The following is a 14146-nucleotide window of genomic DNA, read 5'->3' on the forward strand; positions in this document are numbered from 1 at the left end:
ACGGCGGTAAGAAGGGACACTCAAAGTAAAAGGGGATGTCTTTAATGAAGGTAGGTGATCCCAAAGCTGTTGAGCTAGGAATTTTGCTGGTTTACCGTTTTGGAGCTGGGTAGCTTTGGTCACCACGTATATTCGTTTGGATGATTGTCAGCAACAGGTAATTTATAAATGGAGTTTCTGCAGCCAGGCATCCATTAGTCATCATAGCTCTACTTTTTCAAATGCATCTTCCTGGCAGAGATCAAGCAGGTAAAGCCAAATTTCGGACTCTTTCCAACCTTTTTTTTTTTTTAAAGTATCTCCAACCCGTCCTTCCCCTCGCCGTCCTTCTTGCCGTTTCCGAAATCCCTCCGCTGAAACGCCCTCTCCGCTCGGCCGGCGGGTAAGAGCTTTCTCTAGCGCCGCGTAGCCTCCGCTCCTCCACGTGCGCGGCGCGCAGCAGGGGGCTGCTCAGCGCCCCCCTCCCCCCATCGCCGCCGGCCGAGCCGCTCTTCCCCTCTCCCGCCCGCCCCCTGGGCAGCAGCGGACGAGACCATGGGAGCACCCATGGCGGGGGGGGGCGATGGGGGAAGGAAGGAAGGCAGTAGAGGTGCCTCTTACGGCGGCGCGCCGCCGTCGCCGCCCGGGCAGGAGAAGCACGGGCGGTTCTCCTGACGCACCGTGAGGGCCCCCGGGGTGTGCGCGGCCGCTGCGCGGGGCGGCCGCCCGCGGCCTCTCCCCGGGCAGCTGCGGGAGGTGGTAGCTGCCCGGCTGCCGCGCGGCGGCGCAGGCGGAGGGGGAGGAGGGGGCGCAGGTGAGCCCCGGCGCGGCGCGGCTCCGCGTGCTGTCCCCCCGCGCCCGGCGCGCAGTGTGCGTTTCCGGCGCGCTCCCCCCTCCCCCGCTCCGCCGCGGCCGCGGGCAGGCGACGCAGGCGGGCGCCATGCAGGTAACGGGCCGCGCCGCCCTCCCTCCGCGGCTGCGGCACCGCCGGGCGCTGGCAGGCGGCGGAAAGGGGCGGGCTGGCACTCGCGGCGAGCGATGGCGCCCCCGGCGGAGCCCCTGGTGCCCCCTCCCCCATCCCGCTGCTGTTAACTCTGGAACCGACTGGCGGCAGCAGACCAGAGGCTGTCGCCTCTCCGCGGCCCCCGCTGTGGCCGGGCCCGCGGGGGGGGGGCGGTTTGGGGGCTGCTGGCCGCTGCTCCGAGCCGTGGGCGGCCCCCCAGGCCCCGGGGAGCTGTGCAGTGCCCCGGGTGGGTGAGCTCCTGGCGGCGCCGCACCCCTGCGAGGCTTAGGCCAGCTGGAGCGGATCTTGGCGGTGGAGTGCTCTGCAGAGTGGGCCAGCAGCAGTAACGCCGCTACCACTGCACTTATTCCAGGCAGCTAATAAATGCACATATGTGTTTTTCTACTTCCTTGTGATCTTTGCAGCTGCTGAAATCAGAGCTACAGGCTTGCTGGTATTTACTTACAAAACGCATTTCTGTAAGAGGAAGGTTACTGCACTGTGGGTTAAGTTCAGAAGTCAGCATTGCAGAAGTCTGCTCTCCAATACAACTTTGTGCAGTGTTTTCCATCTGTGGAATGTGTCTTTGCACCATAGAAGCGCAAACTGCTGAAATGACAGATACTATCAGCTTGCTTTAAAAAAAAGAAGATAATTAAAAGCAGTTCATCACATGTGCTTCTAAATCTGTTTCTGGTAATTCTTAGCTACTGTAAACAAAACCTGACACTTTTCTTCCTGCTGTTCTGAAGAATGGGAGGCATGCAAAAAGAAAAGAGAACCTTTAAAAACCATACAAAGAAAGCAGTGAAACCAATTAAATCAAATGTTGTCAATTCATTATAAGCAGAGATTATAGTTACCATCATTTTCTGTAAGTTTGAACTTCACTTGCATCAAAAATAGGGAGGATTTTTGAGTTATGTGACCTTAAGTTGCTGTCTCTGTAATTTAGTAATTTGCATAAATTATTTTATGCTCCACATATGTGAGGTATTCTGACTGTGAAGGAGCAGAAGTGATCAACCACAATTATGTAAGTGTAGGAAACTTATTTTTTTTAAATTCTATGCTGATTTAAAAACCTAATTTCACATGATGTCATCATCGTAGTATCACCATAGGGTGTGGTGTTGGCATTTCACAAATAATAAAAAGTTCCATTTTTAGAAGTCTAGAGATGCTTGGGAAAAAATATGTAGCAGTGTGTGCAGTGATATATCTTGAAGGGTATTTCAGCTTTTATGGGATGTAAGTTCAAAAATAAGCTTTGTATATATTTGTATGTTGATTGATTATCAGCTGAGGCACCTGTACTAACTTTTCTTTTTTCTTTTTTTTTTTGTTTTCAGGTACCTCATCAATAGCTTGCGATGACGTAGACTGTGTTGTAACTACAATTTAAATACATATATTCTTAGCTGTATAATACTTTTTTCAGTATCATTCAATGCCTAACATTTCAGAAGATGAAAAGGAGAATGGTTCTGGAAACAATGGAAACACTGAAAACAGACCTGGGAAGGAATCCCCAGAAGCTTCTCTTCATGATCCTATAAAGCCATACTGCATGTCAGATGCCTCCACTGCATCACTGGTTTCTAGGGGAGATGGGCATTATCCATGGGGATGTCCTGTGACTCATACAAGAGAGAAATTTTATACCATCTGCTCAGACTATGCTTTTTTAAACAGAGTAACATCTAATTGTAAAAGCCCAAGTGCTTCAGTTAGTGCCTGCCTGTCAGGCAGTGCGGCCTTAAATGTTGGTGATAACACACCTAGCTTAATCGGCATTCAAACAGGTGTTTCGGAGATAATCTATAGCGAAGAAGCTAACCTGGAAAGCTTGTCTAGCAGTCTTGGCAAGCTTCCACTGGCATGGGAAATCGACAAATCAGAATTCAACAGCATGACCCCAAATCTGAAGAACAAAGCAGGTAAGAGGCTGAACATTTGGAGCTGTGACAGAGAAAGGTTTCATGTTTAGAACTTGTTGTGGAAGGGGAGAGTCAGCACTTCTCTCAGTGAAGTGCTGTAGAAGAGCCTATAAGTCATTTCTCACAACAGGAGGATCTGTCTGATAGAAAGGGAGTGGGTGAAGGAGGAGGAGTGAAGGACAAATGTAGCTAGCTAGGTAAGCGCCACTAAAACACGGCTGGCTTTTATCTAACTGTTTGCGTGCTTTTTGGCATTGTTTGCAGTTTGCTTTTTCTTTTTTTTATTAACAGCACCCAGTGCATCAGTAATTTTTTTAACTATTAAGTACAGATTTATGATTTGCAGAAATATTACAAGGTTCTTCAGAGATGGAAGAACAATCTGTATTTTGCACTTATAAATAAAGCCCAGCTCTTCTTTAATAAGTAAGTGGAATCATTACAGTTATCTAGGAAAGCAGCTGTTTTCTGTAATGAAACTGTGTATATTTTGTTTTGCTGTATGTATATGATGTTAGGGAACCCATTTCTGTAGAACTGTTTCCTTTACTGCCTCCTATAATCTTTCTCTACATAGTCACAGATTTCAGCTGTGAATCAAGCATTTGCACACACATGGCTTTCTTTGTCCTGTAATCCCTCTGCTTGTCTAGAGCCGCTTGCAGCTATTTCATAATGTGTTGGCTACCTAGGCAGATTGCTGTTTTGTCTACCTTATTGTGAAACCAGTTTAGCAAAACTTAAATATTTTTTGGCTAATTGCAGTTGTCTTTTTACATGTACATGTAGTGTCCTTAAATAAAAATAAGAAACAATGATAACCTCTTACAGGGAGGTCAATTTTGCTAAGATATATGCAATATATTTCATTCGGATATGATGGCTTCAGAATGGGACAGAAATACTCCTGCTGTGACGTGTGGCTCAACTGTTTTAATTTGCCACTGCCTCAGTGGTTTACAAAAAGGAAAAGACCTTGGGGGTATATTATTCTTACTGAATTTGCATAGTAGTTTCCATCAGAAAGTGTAGCTGGCTATGCAGCTTGGCCATGAAAAACAAATATTTAATTATGTTTCCCCATGTATTTAACATTATGTGATGGGAAGTTTATGCTGGTGATCGCTCCCTCCCCCTGTCCCCCCCCCCTCCCCCCCCCCAGTGGGACAGCATTATGATAGCTGTGTATGATTTTTCAGAGAACCTGTTTCTGGGATGGCTGATTTAACTTGTTAGAAAGTAATCAGGTTGACTGTCCCATCCAAACAGTTGAGCAGGTGATCATTACTTCTGCTCAGGAAAAACAAGATGCTGTTTAGGTGGTTCGTGTGTGCTTTACAAACCTGTTGACAGTCTTGATTGCTGATTTAAGCTTTTTCTTCGATTAATGTTTGGTCCCAGTTTGCATTTAATGACACAGCTAGCATCTCTATTTGAGATGCATGCTATTAATAAAAATTTTCAAAGAGAAAGATTCAACGAGGAAGGTAAACCAGCAGTTTGTTTGCTTCTGAAATCTCTTTTGCAGGCAACATGAAGAAACAAGTAACAAAGAAAAAATCTTTAGACAAAAAAAGCAAACAATGCAGAGAGTGTCCTCAGCGTTCTGCTCTTGAAGAGGTGAAAGACAGGAAAGTGTTGGACCTCCGGAGATGGTAGTATTTATGACCTGTATTTAAGATTATCCCCGTATAGTCTGTTGGTAAACGCTGTTGCTGATTATCTTATTTAAAACTTATTAATAATATTTTTTTAGTAGAAATATTGTGTGGGGTATGAGATTTAGTCTTTATATGTTTAACATACTTTCCACAGGATGGTGAGAATAACAGCTTCCCTCCCATATGTTAAAATACTAGGAGCGTTTTGCTTTCTAAACAATTTTCCCTTTCAATAGGAAACAAGTTATGGGGGGCTTTGTTGCTAATAAAATGTAAGTTCACTAGCATGGTCAGGCAAAAAAATAACCTTGCATGTAATCGTCTTACTCACGATTTTTCTTTTGGTTTGGAAATACTTGAGCAAAATTTATCCGTTCTACCCAACCTATGAATGTATATCATATGGACGTAGTTCACTAAGTTCACTTAATTTAGTGAATTCATCTAATTCTAACTTGCTGTATTTCTGTGACATCAGGAAATTAGAGTCCTGGGAACCTGTGGCCCAGAATCACATTCATTAGTAAATTGGTAGAGATGCAATTTACTAAAAGCTTGTGTGTTAAAAGAGACTGGCTGAAACTGTATATTATATTAGTATGCAATCATTTACCTACAATATCATTAGCAGAGAACTTTTTAGGGGCTGCTAAAAATTTGATGGTGACTCATTTGTATGAAATAAGGTTGTTGTGTCTGACAAACTTGAAGGAATTGGGTTAATGTATTTGCTCCAAATTTTTTAAAAATAATGCACTTTTTATTAAAATCATTATCATACACAAAAATACTTCAGGATGCTCATGTGACTAGCTCAAGAATGCTTACTGACTTTTTTTTTAATAGGTATTGTATTAGCCGACCGCAGTACAAGACGTCTTGTGGAATTTCATCCTTAGTGTCTTGCTGGAATTTCTTATATAGTACACTGGGGGCTGGAAGGTAAGTCACACTTAGACCACTTTACCTCCAGAGAGTCTAAAATATGTTTTTAATTACTTTATCAAACAAAATAAAATTTTTTTCAGCTTGCCACCTATTACTCAAGAGGAAGCTTTGCATATACTGGGTTTTCAACCACCATTTGAGGAGATTAGATTTGGTCCTTTCACTGGAAATACAACTTTGATGAGGTATGTCTGGTACTCTTGATGCAGCTAAAGTGTTAATATATGCAAAAATAACATGATAAAGCTGAGAGTTAGAATCTCTAAAAACACAATAGTATTGGTGTATTTAAAAAAAAAGGGTGTGTGTGTGGCTGATACAAATTAGTCATCTAAGTCTTCTGAATAATGAAGAATATCTGGTGCTCTGACAGAGCCCAAAGGAACTTTTCAAAAAGAGCACTAGCCATTTTATATGGTACTATGTTAGTACAGAAATCATGAGAACATGAAATTCTGTTTGATTTTTGGTTCAGTTTGATTAGTGACGGTGTAATATTCTAATGAATGCAAACACTGTCTTGATTAGGAAAGTTTTTTACACTCATTCACCTGTCTTCAAAAGCCATGCTAAATACTTGTTAATGTTGTTAAAATAGCCTGTAAAGGCATTTCATATAATAATAGCTCTATGTAAAAATTCATTTTAGAATTGAAAATGAGATTGAGTGTTCCCTGCACCTTTACCACAAAAGACTTCTTCAGGGTGGGGCAGGGAAGGGGAATGGGACCGGAGTCACAAAAGCATTTAAACTTTAAAGTTCTGTTTAACTTCTGCTCTGCTGCTCCCTGGTCTTGGGAAGTTAGGCCTAAAGTCTGTGTGCTTTTTTGTTTTACTAAACTCATAAAAAGTCTTAGAATTAAACAGGGCCAGAAACATATTTTGACAGTGCTGAACATCTTGACAGGGCTTTAATGTGTTATCCATTTGTGAGATTAAAAAATGTTGCAGTCTTTTGCCTGTTCCATCAGTAGCATCTTATCTCGTTAGTATATTTGGAAGGTAATATATATGGTTTGGCACAGCATATGGGTGCTGGATTAGAAAATGTGGCAGCAATCTGTTCTTAAATAATAACATACTAGCTAGATTGTTGAGGGCAGTCATGAAAATTTCCTTCTCTGCCTTGATAGACTTATCTTATTTTGTATCTCTTAGGAGTATGTCAGGGTATAGCAGTCCTTTCAGAAGAAGCTGATAGACTAGTCTGTCTCTTTATATTAACAGTCTGTAGAGCAGAAAGTAAAACCTAAAATTCTTCTTTCTTTTCCTAATGTGAGTGTGCTATGCCCTGCACTAGTTATCCTAATTTTTTTTTTCCCACTCTCTGCCCAATCATTTTTTAAGTACTTGTCAGACTGGAAAACGGGAGGGCTGAGAGGCAGATCCATCCTAAGATAGCTTTATAATTCAGGTGCTGTCTTGAGATGTGAATTTGAATCTTCTAGTGCAGAAAAATGCAGTGAATATCTGAGACCAGTTGTTACTTATTGCTGCTGTGAAGAGTTCTGGTATGGGATTCCTGAAATGCTTTGGGATTGTGAATTGTATGTGTTAAAAGCCAAACATGACATGCAGGAAGTCTCACTAAAGAGTCGTGCCTTTTAATGGCTGTCTTAGAAGGTGTAGCATGCAAACCATATTTAAAGTTTAGCACTTCAGAAACTGAACTTTTTTCTGAAAGTTAGATGGAACTGGACTGAACACAATAGGATGAATGTTTTCAAATCTAGCCCTTTGGTTATTATGCACAGATCTGTGCCAGGTCTGGAAAAACAAGATGGAGAAGGCTTTAAATATTTATATAGCTTTCTAGGAGATGTTATGTTTTATTTGTATTATGGTAGCATGGTCATCTGAGATCTGTATGCCTGTGGTAGGTACTTGGTACCACATTGAGACTTCTTTCCTAAATTGTTGAAGAGTGGGAGAAAACAAATAAAATTGTACTTACTAATTCTTGAGATACTAAAATCTTTAAGCTTATTGTTTCAGATGGTTTAGGCAAATAAATGATCACTTCCATATAAAAGGATGTTCATATGTTCTGTATAAACCTCATGGGAAGAACAAGACAGCTGGAGAAACTGGTAAGTAGCTAATCCTAAAGCATTCATCTTCCAGTATATAAACTGGAAAAGTCCTACAATGTGTAAGATTTGACAGAACAGATTATGTAAATAGTCCTTATTTGCAGTTTCAGATAAGCTATCAAATAGCTCCAAATTGGCTGTTTTTTTTTATTTTACTTTTTCTCTTATTTTACTAAAACTTTATTTATACTTTTCTTTTAATAAAAATATATTCTGGGCTGTGGAGTTGCTGTGAAAGAGCTGGACTTCTAAGGTATCCAGGAGGATGCTGCATTTCCAGTTTTGTGCTGCTATCCCTGTTTGCTTTAAAACACAAGAGAAGAGCACATTTCTATTTCTGAGTTTTTTACACAGTTTTCTAAAATGATGAATATACAGCATCCAAGCTACTAATACCTTTATTAAATGTTTTTGCCTTTTAAAAATGCAGTTTTGAAGTTAGTCAGCTCATCCTTCATGCCTGACTGTAGCTAGCATCTATCTCTAAAATTTAGGTGATTACTCTGAATTAGCTGCTGAAGCTACATTTTTCCATTGTGTATACTTTAAGTGTGCTAACTAAAGAAAAACTATATTTTTGTATACAGATTATTAATCTTTGAGGTAGTCTGGGTAATTATCTTCAGACCGGAAGGGTAATTTAAAAGAATTGGACTACTGACAAGTTATGGGGAATTTCTTAAAATTTAAAAGCAAACTGCTCTTTGCTGTTGGAATTGTTGTATTTTTCAGGCATCTTTTTTTGTCCTTAGTATCCCATTTGAGAATTCTTTCATATTCCAGTGCTTTTTCTACTCTTTTCCTGAAACTGAGCACTGTAGTTGTGCAACAGAATGTGGCATGGCCATATCTGGGAGGTGTTTCCAAGACTATGAAGCTTTAAGAAGCTCATGATATGAAAATGTTTGAAAGCTTTCAGGAGTTCCGGTTTTATCACTGCTATGTGCTACATCTGACTTAGGGCAGTGGGACTGCTTTGTATTGTAGTATGTTTCCTGAGTTCAGAGATACTTTTGGTTCTTTTTTGCAAGGCAAGTAATCTTTAGGGTGACTTTGTTCTAAAAACAATGTCTACTTTATACTGTCTTTCCGTAGTACCCACTCATGTGGCAGATGTTACCTTTTTGTGCCCTGCAGGAAATTGAATCCTAAGCTACAAGTTTTAAGTCAAAAGTGTATTTTGTATGTGCCTGTCGGTTTAAAAAAAGCTTTGCAACTATTTTATATTATCACATAGATTTTTTTCTGCTGAATGCGTAACACAGGATCAAAAGCACTTTGAAGTGTAACCTGATCTTTCTTTATAGCTGCAGGGGCCCTGGCAAAGCTAACACGTGGACTGAAAGATGAATCAATGGCCTACATCTACCATTGCCAAAATCATTATTTTTGCCCAATTGGATTTGAGGCAACTCCTGTAAAAGCTAGTAAAGCATACAGGTAAGATATTGTGCTTATTTTTATTTTGGTAGAGAAAATCTACAGAGAAATTTACTGCAAGTTGATACCATTTTTCTCCCTCAATAGTATTTCAGTGCAAGCTGGAAAAGCATTTATATCTGAACTAGCAAAATACTACTGTGTACTTTGAAAGGCTGGATTTTACAAAACTAAGCACAGCTTAGATAACTGGATGAGAGAATTTAAACAGAAGACTATGAATGGTATTAACTTTTTAAAAGACATTTTAGACAGGTGTAGAGAGGGTAGTTTCTTACCTGAAGGGCAAATGAAGGCAGCTTTGCTGAAAAACAAAACTATATAGACTGAAAAAAGCAAGGTAATTTTTTTAAATGGACAGAAAAAAACAAAAACACAACTAATTAGGTGGGAGAGTCTGTGCCCAGAGAGCTTAGGGAAAAGAAGTGTGTGTTTGGGGATTTTCTTGATAAGCTAGAAGTAAAAAGAAGCTTAGCTATTGATTAATCCATTATGAAATGGTAATGATGAAACTTGCCATTGCAGAAATAAGTGTTTGTGTATGGTGAGAATATAGAGGATATTGCAGTAGTGCAGGATGCTGTCCACATACTTTTTTGCAGTGATTACTAAGAATAATGATAAACTGCAACTCCTGGAGTTTAAGGCTTTGAAAAAATAAAGAGATCTGAATAATTTATTACCAAAAATCTTTAAAAAAAAAAAAACCCCAAACAAAAAACAACAAAAAATAAAAACAAAAAAAAACCACCACCACCAAAAACCTCCTAGCTGATCTGCTTGAAGAGATCACTAGAATATCATTGTGTTTATCTCTTTTAATCGCTCTTGGAATGCTGGAGCACTTCTAGAAGACCAGGAGAAAGTTAATATGCCAGTTATGACTCAAATGATTTCAGGTTTTTCAGGGTGACAAACCCTGACAGGATAAAATAATGGAATAGTTGATATGGGTTTCAATTAAATATGGGTTAAAAGATAGTTAGATAATAGAAGTTAGAAGATTAGATTATAATATTGATATTCATATTGGGTTTATAGAAAGCCTTGCATAAAAATACAAAGTTTGGTAAGTTTGACAAATTTTGAAATCTTGAGGCAGTGTATCTGAGCTTTTTGTAAAGCTTTTAACTTGCCACTGTCTGATACGCTGAAAGTAGTTCATGTTTTACATCATTCAAAGAATCATATTAAATTAAACTTTTTTGTCTCAAAGTAGTTGTAAACACAGTATGTTTTGGATGTTTCTGTTGGACTTGCTCATGGTTCAGCTGTTGGTAAATACATATTATCTATGAGCACAAGAAACCAATCTCTGACAAAATCAGAAGATACTGACTGTAGGGAATGCTAAACAATGAAGAGAGTAGGTCACTGATGTAAGGTGAACCTTTGCTTACCAAGCAGTCTACATTTGGCTGTTTTGAAGAAGTAGTGTCACATCAAGGAATGAAGAATGCTGGCTTGACTTCTAGAGTTCAAAATAATTGTGTGGAGGCAAGAAAGTGTAATCATCTAAGTCTGATCTGCTCCCAGTGTGAGACTGAGACCAAGGGGTCAGTGAAAGCTTTCAGTATATGAACAAAAGAATACAGACATTTTTACTAAGGTTGCCTTCACTGACATGCCGTGCGAGTGAGATGAGTTTGGAAAATATGCCCCAAATGGAAATTCAGCAGCTCAGTCTGCTTATGTTTACCAAAAGGTTAATGGCTTGCTTACCTGATCAGATATTAAGTATCTGCACAGGGAGAGGAGAGAAGTAAAGAAGACTTTTGCCTACTAGATTGGAAATGCAGTTAAAGAAATAATATGGTCCAATGGCTGAAAACTTAAGATGCCTTATAGTTTGAATTCTCATTGTTTAGTAGTGAGAGAGATCAACAATTTGAATACTTTAGCAGTGGTTGAAATGAGTTCTCAGTTGTAAGTTTTAAGTCAATATTGGATTTTTTTTCCTAAAAACATCTCTCCTAAAAATGTAATGTGAAATATTGAGTTGGAGGAATGTTTTTAGCCTTATGTTAGTCTGGAGGTCAGATCATAAGAGCACCATGTTCTCTTCATGTCTTCTAATATATGATTGGGAAAAATGTTTAGACTCCAGAAGCTCTATTAATAGATTCTGCAGTAATTCTTACTTACCTGTTTTTGCATTCTAGTTATGAGGAAGGTTTTTATTTAGAATCGAAACTAAGATTCAAAATAAATCAGTAGATAGGTTGCTAGCCTGAGCTTAAGAGATAGCTCCTAGGTCACCCATGGACTTCCTGTATGATCTTAGGTTGCTGGATTTGGACTCGGGAGACCTGGGTTCAGTTCCCAGTTCAACCACAGACTTGCGGTGTGACCTTAGGTAAGTCAATCTGTCCTGTGTCTTGGTTTCCCACCTGTAAAATTAAAGTCTGCATTATTATTTTACAGGGTATTATATGGATAAAGCATTGCAAACAATAAGGCCATATGCTGTCTAATCCCGTAGGTAGAAAAATCTCAGTTCTTGTCACTGTTGAAACTGAAGTAGTTTTCACAAGCTAATTATGCGCATAAGGTTGCAGAACAGGACTCTGTCTCATCACTGTGCCCTGATGTCTGTCTCAGAGCATCCCTGGGAAAGTTACTGCAGGCTTTGTGTTTCTTGGAAGTTGCTCACAAACTTGAATTACTATCAGTTGAGGGTTTTTTGTTTTGGTGTTCTTTTTTTGCTTAATATGGGTGGATGAATGTTTAGAAGGAAGCTGTTTAAGTCACCAGTTGATTTCGTATACGTTACTTTACAGCTGTTAGTAACAACTGTCATCTGGGATGTAGTTGAGCAGTGAAAGGGGCTCTTTGACGGGTTCTTTTGAGGTTCCACACTCACACGTCTTTACAGAATTCTGTTTCCATTGCTGCATATATATTTAGGTCTTACATTAAGACTGCCTTTCAACAGAGTAAAATTATTTTTGATGGAGATTTTTCTTTTTTCCCGACTAACGAGCAGTAGCTTCTATCTTGCTTCCAGGTCTTGTGAAACTAAAAGCTTCCGTGTATGCAGTTGCATACATTATTTGTAGCACAGGAGCTCGTTTTTTTTTTGGGCTGAGGAAACAAATTTAAATAATAGAAAAACCTAAAAAAAAGATAGAATGTTAATCTTTTTTTTTCTTTTTAGTATGCACAATAAGTCTTACTAGGATTGTATCTTCTATTGAACAGAGGTCGTGTCTTGCAGCAAGAAGTGGAATACTGGATCTTAATTGGCGAGCCAAGCAGGAAGCATCCAACAATACACTGTAAAAGGTAGGTTACTTGGTAAGAATTTAAAACCATGTGTTTTCTTCTAAAAACAACATGCATTTCCCTAGTAGGGACCATAAAGTGACTTTTCAGTTCTTTCAAATGAATATACTATAGTTTTAAGAGAATCAAGTGCTCTAGTGAGAGACTTCATGTTCTGACAGTTTATTTTATTCCACTTGAGAAACCAATAATTCTTGCAATTAATATGTTAGCACAAGGGAGTATCCAAGGCCAGATCTGCTGACCCTCTACTCTGGTTATTTGTTCTTTCAGTAACCTCAAGTCTGGCTCTAGGGTTTTAGACCATGTAGCAGCACACACTGACCTATACTGCACATAGGCATGTATAGGCTGCTGAGAGCCAAAGCAATTTTCTTCTGTGTCAGTGTGATGCTGCTGACATCAGTCAGACGGAAAAGACACCTAAGCTCTCTGCAATAATGCCAGTTGGAATTTATAGGCTCTATGAACTTTGGTTGAGTTTAGGCTGCTATTGTGAAAGTACATAGCTGTGTCTTGGGTAAGCATTGGATACCGTGCTACCCTTAGATCTCTTTGCTCAGCTGTAAGTACAGCCTGCAGTCTTTTACAATAGTAGCTTAAATGTGCATTAAAACAAAGAATTTATAACAAAATCTGAGTCAGAAGTTAATTTCCCCCCAGTTAATTATGGAGTGATTTTCTTTTTTCATACATTAGGAAAAAAGCTGTTTGGGGTGTGAGGGGAAAGTCAAACAACTTCTTTGTTTCCTCCTCTTTATTTTCCTAAATACTTAGAAAAATTCTTTTAAAGTACTTCTCTGTTTCACAGTGTGTCAGATCTATTCCAGTACCTAAGACTCAGATAAGTGTCTCAGATCAGTAAGTCAGTGATGTGACTATGTCAGCAACAGCTGGCTATTTTGGACTAATGAGCATTTAAGTGTAACAAAATAAAAATTGCACTATGCATGTGGTTGCTGTACTGAGAAGTGGAGTACTGATATCCCACTGACAGACTTTTTCTCCTGTGGTATAGTAAGCTACAAACAGCACAGGAAAAGCTTCCTGAATATGGAATACAAACCTCTAATATTATTTCTGATTATGGAGAAATTTTTCCTCCCACTTCAATCGCACCAGAAGCCAGCAGAAAGTTGTGTATTTTAGGTAGGAGGGCAAAAAGGTTGAAGTAGAAATGTTTTTTCTGAATTTGGAGGGTGATGTTAAAAAAAAAAAAACGTATTTGGAGATTGAAAGAACTGAAAAGGTGGTGTGTAGGCTTAAAGATGTCTTGAGTATGGGGATATGTTTCAATTGGGCTAAAAGGAGCTATGAAACTCTGAAGAGCTGAGTGAATGGGGAATGATTGAACTGATAGCTTATTACAGAGGGGAATTAAATAGAAAAGAGGAGTGAGTTATGGTCAGAGCAGCCTGGTAAAAACAGGTTTAATGGGTGAGGAAAAAAGGATTCAAATGACATACTATAAAAGAGTAAGAGATGGTTAAATACAATAAAAGGTAATGTGTTTCCTTGCCTAAACACCTTTCTTCTTCCTTTTACAAAGTGGCAAATTGGTAAGGGTAAGGAGAGCTGATAGTGACTCATGGTGCTCTTACTCAGTTTGGAAGCTGCTTCCCAAGAGTAGTAATGATCACTCTGAATGATGTAACTAGAACTGAAGCCTTTATATCTAGCTTGATGTCTCCTGTACTGAGGCTTTTATATCTTTACACATTAATTTACCTTTAAATCACTGTTAGGCTATTTAAAGATGCAAATATGTATTTATTCGTGTATGTGAATGAGTCTTAC

The 14146-nt window shown here is 39.3% G+C and overlaps 1 protein-coding gene across 1 annotated transcript in view; it reads left to right on the forward strand.

The window, feature by feature from the left end:
* Positions 1-846: 846 nt before the first annotated feature.
* LOC106494024 (DNA excision repair protein ERCC-5) overlaps positions 847-14146 on the forward strand; it is a 33122-nt gene continuing 19822 nt past the window's right edge. Inside the window, exons 1-9 of the mRNA XM_067293785.1 lie at positions 847-925; positions 2335-2922; positions 4451-4577; positions 5430-5525; positions 5612-5716; positions 7527-7621; positions 8932-9064; positions 11349-11420; positions 12266-12349. Of these exons, the coding sequence (XP_067149886.1) occupies positions 2433-2922; positions 4451-4577; positions 5430-5525; positions 5612-5716; positions 7527-7621; positions 8932-9064; positions 11349-11420; positions 12266-12349 (1202 nt within the window). The 5' untranslated portion in view covers positions 847-925; positions 2335-2432. The remainder of the gene's footprint in view (positions 926-2334; positions 2923-4450; positions 4578-5429; positions 5526-5611; positions 5717-7526; positions 7622-8931; positions 9065-11348; positions 11421-12265; positions 12350-14146) is intronic.

This window comes from Apteryx mantelli, chromosome 1 (assembly GCF_036417845.1).
Source record: "Apteryx mantelli isolate bAptMan1 chromosome 1, bAptMan1.hap1, whole genome shotgun sequence".
NCBI classification, from domain to species: Eukaryota; Metazoa; Chordata; class Aves; order Apterygiformes; family Apterygidae; genus Apteryx; species Apteryx mantelli.